The sequence below is a fragment of the Cherax quadricarinatus genome, chromosome 46 (genome assembly GCF_038502225.1).
Source record: "Cherax quadricarinatus isolate ZL_2023a chromosome 46, ASM3850222v1, whole genome shotgun sequence".
In the NCBI taxonomy this organism is placed as follows: Eukaryota; Metazoa; Arthropoda; class Malacostraca; order Decapoda; family Parastacidae; genus Cherax; species Cherax quadricarinatus.
Genome location: NC_091337.1, coordinates 6,928,060 through 6,943,390, shown reverse-complemented (window position 1 = coordinate 6,943,390; position 15,331 = coordinate 6,928,060). Strand labels below are relative to the sequence as shown.

The window sequence follows — 15,331 nt, the reverse complement described above, 5'->3', positions numbered from 1 at the left end:
CTTGGTAGTTCATGTTCTACTGGCTGTCACCTTGGTAGTTCATGTTCTACTGGCTGTCACCTTGGTAGTTCATGTTCTACTGGCTGTCACCTTGGTAGTTCATGTTCTACTGGCTGTCACCTTGGTAGTTCATGTTCTACTGGCTGTCACCTTGGTAGTTCATGTTCTACTGGCTGTCACCTTGGTAGTTCATGTTCTGCTGTCTGTCACCTTGGTAGTTCATGTTCTACTGGCTGTCACCTTGGTAGTTCATGTTCTACTGGCTGTCACCTTGGTAGTTCATGTTCTACTGGCTGTCACCTTGGTAGTTCATGTTCTACTGGCTGTCACCTTGGTAGTTCATGTTCTACTGGCTGTCACCTTGGTAGTTCATGTTCTACTGGCTGTCACCTTGGTAGTTCATGTTCTACTGTCTCCCATCTCGTTAATTCATGTTCTACTGGCTGCCACCTCGTTAGTTCATGTTCTACTGGCTCCCACCTCGTTAGTTCGTGTCCTACTGGTTGCCACCTCGTTAATTTGTTCCACTCATGATGTTATTATTGATAAAGCGTCAAGGGTTGAGATCCTCCATGCAATGGAGACTCTGTTGATTATCAGATTATCTAATGGTGGAGACTTGATTATTAGAAGATTATCCCTTCTGGTGGAAACTTGATTATCAGGAGATTATCCCTCCTGGTGGAGACTTATCAGAAGATTATCCCTCTCGGTGGAGACTTCGTTTATTATTAGAAGGTTATTCCTTCTTTCCACACCGACTTGGTTGATTTTTTCAGATGCATCCCGCGTGATGGAATATAACAGGTAAACAAAGCTGGTGTTCCCACTGCGTAACTCATACAGAGTTGTGTAGCAGCACACTGATGACGGATCCAGTTTTGTTAAATACAAATAATTATTCTTTGCACGGAAAATAGTGAAAGGATAGTTATGCCAAGTTTTGATATGTGAGATTGTTGTTTGTTAATAAAAAAAATTGTCGAACCTTGTTCAGATTCAAGAAATATTGAAAAACTTGCTTTACCTGAGAATCTGCATATCTCTGTCACTGTTCGTGGAGGTAATGAATATTCACGTTACCCCTGGGGGAGGTGTTGTTTCTTCATGTTACCCCCTGGGGGAGGTGGTGTATCTTTGTTACACCCTGGGGAGGTGGTGTATCCATGTTACTGCTGGGGGAGGTGTTGTATTTTCAGGTTACCCCTGGGGGAGTGATGAATATTCACGTTACCCCTGGGAGAGGTGTTGCATCTACAAGTTAGTCTACTTTTCTGTGTTTGGGAGAGAATGCAAAATGTGTTTTTGTAAAAAAAATTGTATATAATATACCATATAGGACTTTTAGTGTTGTTTACTTTCTTGTTTATTAAGGACTGAAGCCTTGATCCTTATTTAATAAGGACTTTAGTAGTCTTGATCCTTGTTTAATAAGGACTGAAGCTTGATCCTTGTTAGGCGAAAGCTTAATATCTTAAAATAATGTGAAGCCTTGGCGGTTGTGGTGAAGACTTGTGTTTAGTCGACTTAATGTGTAAAAGTGTACAAACTCGCCCAGAATTGCTCTAAGAGACCGGGAAGTGCTCTATGGACCCTGAAGTGTGCTAATTGGTTCGTACGGGTTTGGAAGTGCACTATCCGGTCTGGAAGTACTGTAAATGGTCTGGAAATAAGCATGGGATAGGAGACACGACTGCTGGGCAGTAGACAACTATAGGTTGTCTATGTGTCTGGAAGATATAGCTTGTCAGGTCACAAGGTGAATGCTCAGGTTACCAGGTGAGGCACTTGGTTGGGTCAGCAGGTGAGGCACTTGATTAGGTTACCTGGTGAGGCTCGTAGGTCACCAGGTGAGGCTTTTAATCAGGCTAACAGGTGCAGTGCGTGGTCAAGTCATCAGGTACGGCATTTGGTCAGATCCCCAGATGAGGAAGGATAGATGAAGGGGTGAGGCAGTATAGATCAACAGGTGAGGCAGGGCAGTAGGTAGTCCTCGGGGGTACCAGCCACCAGTCCTCGACCTTGCTGCCGGATATAAAGGCAGGTGACGTGGGTCTTGTGCAAGAGAGACCGTCGGCTGGAGAGGAAGGCATTGACCTGGGACACCTGGTACCTGTGTGTGGGACCTGGCTGCACCACAGCCAGACGTACCCTGCTGGAAAACACACACATACACATACAGATTAAAATGTAACCAACAAGGTACACTATTTGCAATTAAATTGCAACAGTTGAACGACTCAGCGGTCACTTCTGCTGTGGCACACCGTAGGGCGTTTAACTATTCTACTTTTAAATGTCATAGTGCCAGCACCACTAAAAGGGAATTAGACACGTGTGCTGCACCTTGGTGAATCTTTTAGATTTATCAACACTAAGGTAGTGAACACTTCTGCCAGGCTGGGGCATCAGTTACCTCATTTACTATGTGTAGTTTTGCAAGGCTGAGTACATCATCATCTACTATCTTCGTATATCTTTGTACTGAGTTGAAAAATTCACTGGTTGGCAAAAATCTTTAAATAAAGATACCCAAGTGTTGCACACGTGTCTAATTCTTCATTATTTCGGTATCGTATACCAAATTTTTATTGATACCAGTAAACTGGTCATCTTCTGACACAGACCCGTGTTAGAGCTCTTTTACTAACAAAAACTACACATACATTTAAGAAAAACTCAATCTAATTAAACAACTATACTGGTAATGCAGCGGTGTTGGGTGTGCAGCTCTAGCATTACGTTGAGTGTATTTTTATATAAAAAATTGCATGCATTTATTGTTATCTGATATTATGTATCTTGATCAATCACAGTATATATTTGTGGTAATAATGCGCCGAAGAAAAGTAAAGCAAGAGAAATGAGATTTCGCATTTCTTCTTTACAGCTCTGTCGAAATTAGTTGTTAGCATTTCCGAGGATTATTAAGTTTTCGTTCTCCAAACTGATAATCTTATTTGTCTTCTATGTGCGTATTTGTTTCTCTCTCTCTCTCTCTCTCTCTCTCTCTCTCTCTCTCTCTCTCTCTCTCTCTCTCTCTCTCTCTTTCTCTTTCTCTTTCTCTTTCTCTTTCTCTCTCTCTCTCTCTATCACTGTCAGTATTCATGGTCAACTCACTTATCTGCAGTGGGTGTGTTGTCGGAGGTGTTTGTGCTGCTGGTGCTGAGGTCTACCGTTCCCACAGTCTTGTAGGCGAACTGACCTGAGGACAAAACATATGTTTAGGTGTATGTTCAGTGATGGGAAATGTGTGCGCTAAAGTCTGTTGTAAACTCAGCTTGAATCTAGTGTGTGTTTGTGTGTGTTCATTCACGGCCATTATTGAAGCACGCTGAAAAATCTCATTCACATCAGATAAGTGACGGAAGATTAATAAGAAATTAGCGGAAAGTAAGAGAGTGAGCGAGGACCAACAACGAGACATGACATGAGGGCCAACAAGACATGACATGAGGACCAACAACGAGACATGACATGAGGACCAACAACGAGACATGAAATGAGACATGACATGAGGACCAACAACGAGACATGACATGAGGACCAATAACGAGACATGACATGAGGATCAACGAGACATGACATGAGGACCAACAACGAGACATAAAATGAGATGACATTAGGACCAACAATGAGACATGACATGAGGACCAACAACGAGACATGAAATGAGACATGACATGAGGACCAGCAACGAGACATAAAATGAGACATGACATGAGGACCAACAACGAGACATGAAATGAGACATGACATGAGGACCAACAACGAGACATGAAATGAGACATGACATGAGGACCAACAACGAGACATGAGGACCAACAACGAGACATGAAACGAGACATGACATGAGGACCAGCAACGAGACATAAAATGAGACATGACATGAGGACCAACAACGAGACATGACATGAGGATCAACAACGAGACATGAAGAAGGTTAGACTCAGTATCTATAGACTTCAAGAAGACTTCTGGCACTCATAAGGAACGCCGCTTCATAAATTATGTGAGTAGGCCAAAGTAAGAAAGATACCACATCACAATAAAGGAGTTCCTGAGATTGGAGCTATCCACCCTTTGTATCAATCCTCTTAACCTTCTATTCCCCATGCGCTGTCTAATTTACACGGTAGAGCACTTCCCGGTGAATAATATACATCTTGGTGAACGAACATAGCCCGTGGGGTTCATCAATGACACATTCTGTGAGGCATTATATTCTTGGTGTAGTTCAATGACCTACGGGGGAAAAGAAAACAATATCCATCGATGTTCGCAGTTGATGCGTGAATGAGATTAGGACAAACGTAAGAAAACTTCAAGGGAAATTGAAGACGATCTGGAAAGGTTGCAGAAATACTAGAAAATGGTGGTTAGAATTCACCCCCAGTAAACACAAAGCAAATATATCATCTGGTGGAGTGGAAAATGAGACAAACAGATCTTTTTATAACTTGGTAAACCCACTGTGTGGACGAAACTCTGTCAATTAAGGATTTCATTATACTGCATCTGTCTCATTTTTCCCCCTTTGTGTTGTTTTTATACCATTTCTTTCCATGAGGTGGATCATTACACATGATGTACAACTCAGTGAATCCAGTAATAAAGAGCGTTCCCAGAAACGTAGACGTCTAATTAGGCCCTGCGTGTGCCAGGCTGGTCAAAACAAAAAAACTTTAGAAACCTAAACAAATATTCTTAGAGAACACAGCACCTGCCACAAACCCTCTCCTAAAAAGAATCTACATAAAACAGAAAAGTTTAATTGCCTTCACGTCTAGTACAAGAACTGAAGAGCTACGAAGAGAGTTAAAGCTAGACCTCACCACGCTGCGGTAATACCACAAGATAATACTAGATACTAAGAAATAATGCAAGGTAATACAAGAGGTAATAGACAGAGTAACAGCAGGGTAACAGAGGTACTAGACAATAACAGCAAGGTAACAGAGGTACTAGACAGAGTAACAGCAGGGTAACAGAGGTACTAGACAATAACAGCAAGGTAACAGAGGTACTAGACAGAGTAACAGCAGGGTAACAGAGGTACTAGACAATAACAGCAAGGTAACAGAGGTACTAGACAGAGTAACAGCAAGGTAACTGAGGTACTAGACAATAACAGCAAGGTAACAGAGGTACTAGACAGAGTAACAGCAAGGTAACTGAGGTACTAGACAGAGTAACAGCAAGGTAACTGAGGTACTAGACAGAGTAACAGCAAGGTAACTGAGGTACTAGACAAAGTATATGAAAACTGTTTATTATGGGCGAACCAGCACGAGACGACATGAATGTAAGCTGAATGTACTGTACAGTGTACAGTCTCGGAAACAAATAATAACATCAACACACGACGACAAGTAAGTAATATAAGCTTCAACGGAAGTAACTTGATGCTGGTGAAGCTCTTTTGATCCGAGGAGGTGGGGCTACTCTTCGGATATAATCAAATTACCTCCTATTCCCTGGTACTGTATGATCCTTACGAGTTTAGCTCTTCCCTGTTTATAAGCAATAATAATAATAATAATATATTCAAACATGTCGTGTTGCCTGCAATGGCTCATGTCTCCCTCACGTTACTTCCCTCGGCTCGGTGTTCTGAATATTTTAATATTTCCCGGCTAACAAATGTTTTTGGGGTTGCAAGGCTGTCATCTACAACATCCAGAGCTCTCCGAACTTTTCATGTGACAGCCTCTTGTCTGGTGCTCACTTCATATTACCACAGAGGTATTGACCTGCCTGACAGGTGTTACCTGGGTGCTCATTCTCCATATTACTGTAGAGCAGAGATTCTTGACCTATCTACAGCCATTTACCACCGAGGCTCAATGTCATTAGCCACTTACTCTCACTCTCCATAATAACGCATAACATAAACCTATGACATAAAGGAACACAAAATGAAGAGAGAGAAAAACACATTTAATACCATGGTATTGTACACGATACACTTTAATCAAGGAAGAAAACATTTATATCAATCATTATCATATAAAAACACTAACAATAATATCATTTGGAACGCTGCTGCTGCATTGCTTCAGTTTGTTTAGTTGAGAAACTCTTTTGATGACAACATTACTCGCTTGTCTGCTTTCAGAGGTTTTTGGCTTTTGTCGTTATCATTAATAATGCTGGTAACCTAGATTCACATAGGTATGTGGTAACAAAATGAACGAGCAATTTGACGGCATGATGAGTCAGGAGGCGGGAATGAATCAGTGAGCTTTGTCTAAAAATCCACACCAACTAACTTTCAGATTATTTTTTTTTTTAGATAAGCAGATGTTTGTAAACCGATCAGTTGTTCTTTCGCTGTCTTTATCATTAATTTCAAACCGATCAGTGATATATGATCTTAACATCTAGCTTTCTATGGAAATCTTGTCTGTTGAAAAATAGCCAATCAAATAATCCTTCAAGATTTTCAAATGTGCAGTGACGTCTTCAGTTATCTCTAGTAGCAGGTTAAGTTCTTCACTAATGACCTCATCCAAGTTTGCAAAATTACGTTGACGAACTTGTCGTACACATTTTCAGCTTGGTCTGAAATCCTTTCACCGTTTCACCTACTTCAGCAATGGTTACCGATTTGCCCTGTTGAGTTGGTTGAGAAAGCCCAATATATCCGAAAGGTATCCTAAACAGGCAATGAACCCGGGATCGACAAAGCTCTCATATAGCTTCTAATGCTGGTCATGAAGAAAAATCTTCACCTCGGTATGGAACTCAAATACACGTTTAAGAAAAAGCCCACGTGAACGCCACCTACCTCAGTAAGAAGTAAGAGAATCTAGTATTCAAATATGTAATAAAAAGCTTTGAGCAAGTGGTGATGCAGTGCTCATGCACGAATGAAATTTACAACCTCGGTACTTTCTGCAAAATCATATACAGGTTCGCAGGAAGGGTTTTTGCAGCTATTGCATGTCTGTGAACACACTAAGATGTGTAGATGAATGGTTCAGAGAACCGACATGTTGATAAATTAGACACATGTGCAACTCTTGGGTATCTTTATTGTGGAAACGTTTCGCCACACAGTGGCTTCATCAGTCCGTACGTAGGAGAAACTTGAAGAACAGGAGGAGAATGAGGTAATCAGTCCCTCAACCTTGAGTCGATGTGTTCAGTCCATCAATCTTGAATAGAATGCGGCATATCAGCGGAGAGGCAGCTATAAACCGTATGGCAGGAGAGGTGCAGCAGTCATAGGTCGTGTCACATTTGTTCAATGTGGAAGTAGGTCGTGCCCAAGAATTAGGCAAGCGAAGAATTCCTAAGTATTAAGATCCCAAGAAGTTGCAGTGTCTGACAAGTGTCTGTCAGACACTGCAACTTCTTGGGATCTTAATACTTAGGAATTCTTCGCTTGCCTAATTCTTGGGCACGACCTACTTCCACATTGAACAAATGTGACACGACCTATGACTGCTGCACCTCTCCTGCCATACGGTTTATAGCTGCCTCTCCGCTGATATGCCGCATTCTATTCAAGATTGATGGACTGAACACATCGACTCAAGGTTGAGGGACTGATTACCTCATTCTCCTCCTGTTCTTCAAGTTTCTCCTACGTACGGACTGATGAAGCCACTGTGTGGCGAAACGTTTCCACAATAAAGATACCCAAGAGTTGCACATGTGTCTAATTTATCAACACTTAAGATGGTATTACAAAGGAGGCCCTTTCTTGTGCGATCTTTGTTGTACTAGGAGAAGACAACACAAGAAGTGTAAAATTTAGCAACTTAACAAAAGTCGTCAAGTTGCAAGAATTTTTTTGCTGGGCTAGATTTAATTTGCCCATTAATCTCCTAGTGAATATCTGGAGACATTTCCCTAATACGTCGATGACTTCACACAAGTCTTTTATTTCACAATTGTCAGTATTTTAAATCAACTCTTAACCAACGCCTTCCCGTAGTCATAATAATTCTAAGAATGTATCTTAGATGTTATTTTAGGTGCGTTACAAGTGGTGTTGCTGACGTACCAATAATCCCAGTGGTGTTGGGAGAGAGGACGCTGTGGTTCTCCAGGTAGAAGCCCAGGAAGTATTGTCCTCGCTTGTTCTTCGTGCGAGTCACCAGCAAGTTGGCTTCAACGTCACCCAAGAGCAAGTCCAACTTGCGGTGGTTCCTCAGTGCTACCACCACCTCCCCGTACCTGCAACACACACAACACTCAGTGCTACCACCACCTCCCCGTACCTACAACACACACAACACTCAGTGCTACCACCACCTCTCCGTACCTGCAACACACACACAACACTCAGTGCTACCACCACCTCCCCGTACCTGCAACGCACACAACACTCAGTGCTACCACCACCTCCCCGTACCTGCAACACACACAACACTCAGTGCTACCACCACCTCTCCGTACCTGCAACACACACAACACTCAGTGCTACCACCACCTCCCCGTACCTGAAACACACACAACACTCAGTGCTACCACCACCTCCCCGTACCTGTAACACACACAACACTCAGTGCTACCACCACCTCCCCGTACCTGCAACACACACAACACTCAGTGCTACCACCACCTCCCCGTACCTGCAACACACACAACACTCAGTGCTACCACCACCTCCCCGTACCTGCAACACACCCAACACTCAGTGCTATCACCACCTCCCCATACCTGCAACACACAACACTCAGTGCTACCACCACCTCCCAGTACCTGCAACACACACACACAACACTCAGTGCTACCACCACTTCCCTGTACCTGCAACACACACAACACTCAGTGCTACCACCACCTCCCAGTACCTGCAACACACACAACACTAGTGTTACCACCACTTCCCTGTACCTGCAACACACACAACACTCAGTGCTACTACCATCTCCCCGTACCTGTAACACTCAGTGCTACCACCCTCTCCCCGAACCTGCAACACACAACACTCAGTGCTACCACCTCCCAGTACCTGCAACACACACAACACTCAGTGCTACCACCATCTCCCCATACCTGCAACACACACAACTCAGTGCTACCACCACCTCCCCGTACCTGCAACACACAACACTCAGTGCTACCACCACCTCCCCGTACCTGCAACACACACAACACTCAGTGCTATCACCACCTCCCCATACCTGCAACACACAACACTCAGTGCTACCACCACCTCCCAGTACCTGCAACACACACACACACAACACTCAGTGCTACCACCACTTCCCTGTACCTGCAACACACACAACACTCAGTGCTACCACCACCTCCCAGTACCTGCAACACACACAACACTAGTGTTACCACCACTTCCCTGTACCTGCAACACACACAACACTCAGTGCTACTACCATCTCCCCGTACCTGTAACACTCAGTGCTACCACCCTCTCCCCGAACCTGCAACACACAACACTCAGTGCTACCACCACTTCCCTGTACCTGCAACACACACAACACTCAGTGCTACCACCACCTCCCAGTACCTGCAACACACACAACACTAGTGTTACCACCACTTCCCTGTACCTGCAACACACACAACACTCAGTGCTACTACCATCTCCCCGTACCTGTAACACTCAGTGCTACCACCCTCTCCCCGAACCTGCAACACACAACACTCAGTGCTACCACCTCCCAGTACCTGCAACACACACAACACTCAGTGCTACCACCATCTCCCCATACCTGCAACACAAACAACTCAGTGCTACCACCACCTCCCCGTACCTGCAACACACAACACTCAGTGCTACCACCACCTCCCCGTACCTGCAACACACACACACACACCACTCAGTGCTATCACCAACCTCCCCTTTCTGCATTTAGCCTATTTTGTGTGTATAATACAAAGACATAATTGAAGAGTGACTAACAATGAAGAATGTCCAATATTCTGTAAAACATTGGCACATATTGGTCATTAATTAATACTTCATGACATTTATTCGTAGCATTTCTCAATTTCTCTCATTAAAGATTCTATACTGCATTGCTTAAATTAGATTTTGCTGACGAAGCGGCTAGTTTATTGTGCACTCCATATCCATCCTGTGGAGGATAGCGCAAGAACATATAGATACACAAAAGGTCTAGGAACTAGGCGCCAGAAGGGTTAACAGGAGCACATTTGGATTTATATCTACAGTTCAATTATCTGTTGCAAGCAAATTTAGGAAATTGGTTAAATATGTCTAGTATGTTATTATCATCAATAAGATATAAATCATACCACGGGCGGGGACAGAACCCAGTGGCTAACGCTTCGGTCTGGAGTTTTATGACTGACCACGGGTTCTATCCCCACCCGTGGCATGGTTTGTTTGCAATCGTGTCATTACGATTTCGTGAATCAATAAGATAGCCTGACTTATCACATAGGTTATTATACTGTCTATATACTCATCAGTAAGTGGACACTAAAGAACATAGTATTCAAGATAGTGACCATAGGGCTGGAAACATACTTTGCATTTGGTTTGATCATCATTTGTGTGTCTCCCAAATTGCTAGAAGTACTTGTAATCAAGCCTAAGCCTGGCCACTACAAAACTCAGTCTGTCCACATTTCAAATGTCTCCATAAACCTACTTATCTACGTTCATGTTATCATAGTGGGTTACAGATCTACTCAGACTTCTAGCTGTATTCCTATAACATTCAATTTCATTATTTACTTCTCTCCTAATATTTCTGATGCTAGACACACACACCAAAGTTTTAGTTTACATTTACCTTCAGGGTACTTTTTTGGCTAAATTACGAAATTTATCATGGAGTACTCCAATATGTGATGGAATCCGTAGCAATTGTGCATTAATTCCATTTTCCCGGATTTTTTAGTATATATTCCTTCTCCAATGAATATGTTTTCAGTCATTATGTGAGTCAAGAGCCAACAGTGATGACAGAATCAGTAACAATCATGAAGTCAAGCTTAGTGTCATACGCTAACTTTAACGCCATTAGGATGGCAACAATTCAATTTGCAGTGTAGATGCTCAGTTTTTAATTCTTATGCCTAACTCAATAAAGTTCTTATAGTTATACGTTGCATAGTCTTTGCAGAGTATAAGAATGTTTTATATGTTAAGTACTAAGAGAGCTGCTGAGGAAGTTCGCATAGTACTGGAATCTGATGCTTTTCTGTGAAGGCTTGCAAGAACCATGTGAGGTGTCTTACCTTCTCCCAGCTGCCTTCTTCCAGCTGAAGGTTTTGCTACACTCCCGAAGCAGCTGGTCCTCTTTCGTCTGGGCAGTCGTTCCTCCATGCATGGTGTGTCTTCCATCCGACAAAGGCGCCTCCGTAGCTTGGTCGTTGGATAGTGGAGTATCTTGGTCTTCAGAATGTATATTAGATGCGCTAAGATCATTGCTCAAGTCTCCTGGTCGCGATATTGTATTCTCTTGAAGGTTGTTGCCAGAGAATTCTAGTGAGGGTGGGTTAAGGTTGACTCTGGATTGTGGGTGAATGAAGCTTCTTGCCTGTGGATGGTATCTACGTGGTTGTTTAAGGTGCGACGTGTGGTGGGAGTTCAGGTGATTCCGAACAGAGTAATCACTTCGTTCTTCCTGACTCTGGCTCTCACTTTCTTGTACGGTTACAGAATTTTTAGAAACGAGTGGCTGGATGAGGTTTCCCACACTTAGGGGATGACGCTGTGGATGGATATGATTTCTGTGAGCGTGGGGGTGCATCTGGGGGCGTGGGTAGATGTGGGTACATTCACTGTGTGAATGGCGAGAGCCGTGTAAATTTTGTGTCAAAAGTGGGATGGAGTGAAGGCGACCTATACTGTTTATGTGCCGTCGTTGTCTTCTTCTGGTTATGTTAAAACGGTTATGGTTCATGTTGTGTTTCCTGGGACGTAGCCTCCGATACTTCAGTTTCCTCGATTTGGGTTGTGTGTTGGGCACGACCTGGCTGCTCCCAGACTGTGGGTTCTTAGTTTGGTTGTGTGAGCGTCGTCGCCTGGTCCTAAGCCGTTTCAGAGATTTCCTTTTCCCTTGGTGTTTCTTACCTCGCCGGCCACTTCGTTTCCTAAGATTCATTTTCTTGAATGGCCACAGCGATGTGGAGACGCTGTCCACCTGCCCACAAACAGAAACAATTATAGATAAATATATTGTGCATAAACAACACTGCAGTAGTTACTGCTTACCTTTGTGCTCGTTTGCAAGTGCAGGGCTAACCAGGTTACGGATATCTTTAAGAATTGATCTGAGAATCATCTCTGACACAAATCACATACAAGAACTAAAGGATGTGTTTGGTAGTATCTTTTTGTGGCAGTAACTTCTTAATGCAGGTACAGTTATCTGTGAAGAGGGGCAGAGGTGAAAGAAGCACAGGGCTTGTCGTGCATAAGAAATAATATACATAGATGACATAGGGACTCACCCTTCGGTTGGTAATAAAGTGATACAATATACAATATGTATGTGAGACACAGTGTACTAGTTATAGCACTTTATATATGAAGATATATCGTCCACCAGGGTCTTCGTGAGTTCACAGTAAGGTTATTAAATGTAATGTAGCACTCACCGTGAGGAGTAAGACAAACCCTGGGATTGAGACTTACCGTGGGATGGCCAGCGTCATTGAGACAGTCTACCAGTATACTGGTGGGTGTGATGGTGAAGTTGACGGAGCCCACTGAGATGAAGATCACAGTGAAGTAAGTAGCATCAGCTCGACCCAACGCAGCCTCAACCAACCCGTTCACCACGATCCCTGTGTGTGTGCTCACTACTAAACCTTACTTTTATTATTATTATTATTATTATTATTATTATTATTATTATTATTATTATTACTATTATTACTATTATAAAGAAACGCTAAAGCTGCAGAGACCATATAACACAGACAGTTTGACTCTATCTTGATGCGAGGAATAATAGTGGACATATGAACAGTTATTTGTAGGTTTTCTGTAAATTTTAAATTTGAATTCATTATTACCCTTAATAATTAAAACATCTAGAAAAGGCAATGAGTTATTTTCTTCAAACTCAACAGTAAAGTTTATAGAATGGGCTAAGCTATTTAATTTTCCAAGGAAATGGTGTATATCTACATTTTTGGGCATAAGACACAAAATATCATCAACATATCTGAACCATTTAGCTCTATTAGGGAGGATTGTGTTAAGCAACCTTGTTTCAAAAAATTCCATGTATAGGTTACTAAGAACAGGTGAAAGAGGATTTCCCATTGCCATACCAAACTTCTGAGTGTAAAACTTATCATTAAATACAAATTTTGCATCAACAATGCAAAGTTTAATAAGTTTAATGATAGTCGGAACTGGCAATGGTAAATTAAGTTCCTTGACTGACTTAAATGATTTTAACATGGTTAGTTTTGATGTTACTTCCTTGTTTACGAAAGTTCCTGTTGATGATTTATTAAGTTTCTTATCTGAAGAACTCGTTAACTATGATTTACCATTGCCAGTTCCTACTATCATTAAACTTATTAAACTTTGCATTGTTGATGCAAAATTTGTATTTAATGATAAGTTTTAAACTTTACTGTTGAGTTTGAAGAAAATAACTCATTGCCTTTTCTAGATGTTTTAATTATTAAGGGTAATAATGAATTCAAATTTAAAATTTACAGAAAACCTACAAATAACTGTTCCTATGTCCACTATTATTCCTCGCATCAAGATAGAGTCAAACTGTCTGTTTTCTCATCAATGTTTTTGAGAGCTTTACGAATTTGTAGTCCTGAGTTCATAGATGAGGAAATATTCAAAATTTATGAAATAGGTAATGATTTAAAATACCCAAGAAATGTAATTGATAAATCTTTTAAAGTTGCTAGAAATACTTTTTACAATCCAAAAAGGGACAACCAGCCTTATTCAACTAAAAATATGTTGGTTCTCCCTTACCATGAAAACTTGGTTGATATGCCTTCTCTTCTTAAGACTTTTAATATTAAAGTTGTATTCAAAAATCTTGATACAGTAAAAAAGCTTTTGATAAAGAATTCCCCCCAAAATGCTGATGGATGTGTCTATAAGATTCCTTGTAAAATTTGCGATAAAGTTTATTACGGTCAAACTGGTAAAAATCTCGAACTAAGATTAAAACAACATAAATATAGCATTAGAACTGGACAAGATTCCAATGCTCTATTTATTCATGTAAGAGATTTTAACCATCCAATTGATTTTCAAAAAGTTGAGAAAGTAGTATCAAGCAAGTCCATGGTCGACAGGAATATAATTGAATCTTGTTTCATAAAAAGCAGTTTTGACAATAATATGAATATTTCCTTTGGTTTATATAAATTAGATCCATTTATAATTAATAGAATTTGGGAAGAATTTAATAATACACTGGACAAATAATAATTTTTAAATTTTCTGGGTAGAATAGTTTGTAGGTGAGTTGTGCAAGGGACCTATCCAAGTTGGGTCGGCGCGCGTCAGGTGTTTAACCGTTGTGGGATCTGATAGTGAGGTGCTGGCCGGACCCCTTATATAGCTTCCTTGGATGCTTTACTTTCATAGTTCCTTGATAATGTGAGTAGTCACGAAAGCGCTTGGAATTTCTCTATTCTTTCAGAGTGGTTGTTTTGCATATTCTGAAATCACCTATATATATATATATATATATATATATATATATATATATATATATATATATATATATATATATATATATATATATATATATATATGAACATAAGAAAGAAGGAACACTGCAACAGGCCTACTGACCCATGCGGAGCAGGTCAGTAGGCCTGTTAATATATATATATATATATATATATATATATATATATATATATATATATATATATATATATATATATATATATTAACAAGTCGGCCGTCTCCCACCGAGGCAGGGTGACCCAAAAAGATAGAAAATCCCCAAAAAGAAAATACTTTCATCATTCAATACTTTCGCCTCACTCACACTTAATCACTGTTTTTGCAGAGGTGCTCAGAACACAACAGTTTAGAAGTATATACATATAAAAATACACAATATATCCCTCCTAACTGCTAATATCCCGAACCCCTCCTTTAGAGTGCAGGCATTGTACTTCCCATTTCCAGGACTCAAGTCCGGTTATATAAAATAACCGGTGTCCCTGAATCCCTTCACTAAATATCACCTTTCTCACACTCCAACAGATCGTCAGGTCCCAAATACCATTCGTCTCCATTCACTCCTATCTAACACGCTCACGCACGCTTGCTGGAAGTCCAAACCCCTCGCCCACAACACTTCCTTTACCCCCTCTCTCCAACCTTTTCGAGGACGACATCTACCCCGTCTTCCTTCCCCTACAGATTTAT

General features: G+C 41.3%; 1 protein-coding gene across 3 annotated transcripts in view; it reads right to left on the bottom strand.

The window, feature by feature from the left end:
* Positions 1-956: 956 nt before the first annotated feature.
* The window catches only part of LOC128696659 (inter-alpha-trypsin inhibitor heavy chain H5), a 254,124-nt gene continuing 239,749 nt past the window's right edge, over positions 957-15,331 (bottom strand). For 2 of the 3 annotated variants that reach the window (XM_053787984.2, XM_053787986.2), the window contains exons 16-20: positions 12,590-12,741; positions 11,188-12,095; positions 8,015-8,187; positions 3,121-3,205; positions 957-2,155 (exon numbers count right to left, since the gene is read on the bottom strand). In XM_053787984.2, the coding sequence (XP_053643959.2) occupies positions 1,963-2,155; positions 3,121-3,205; positions 8,015-8,187; positions 11,188-12,095; positions 12,590-12,741 (1,511 nt within the window). In that variant the 3' untranslated portion in view covers positions 957-1,962. The remainder of the gene's footprint in view (positions 2,156-3,120; positions 3,206-8,014; positions 8,188-11,187; positions 12,096-12,589; positions 12,742-15,331) is intronic. The other variant, XM_053787985.2, reaches the window with a different exon arrangement.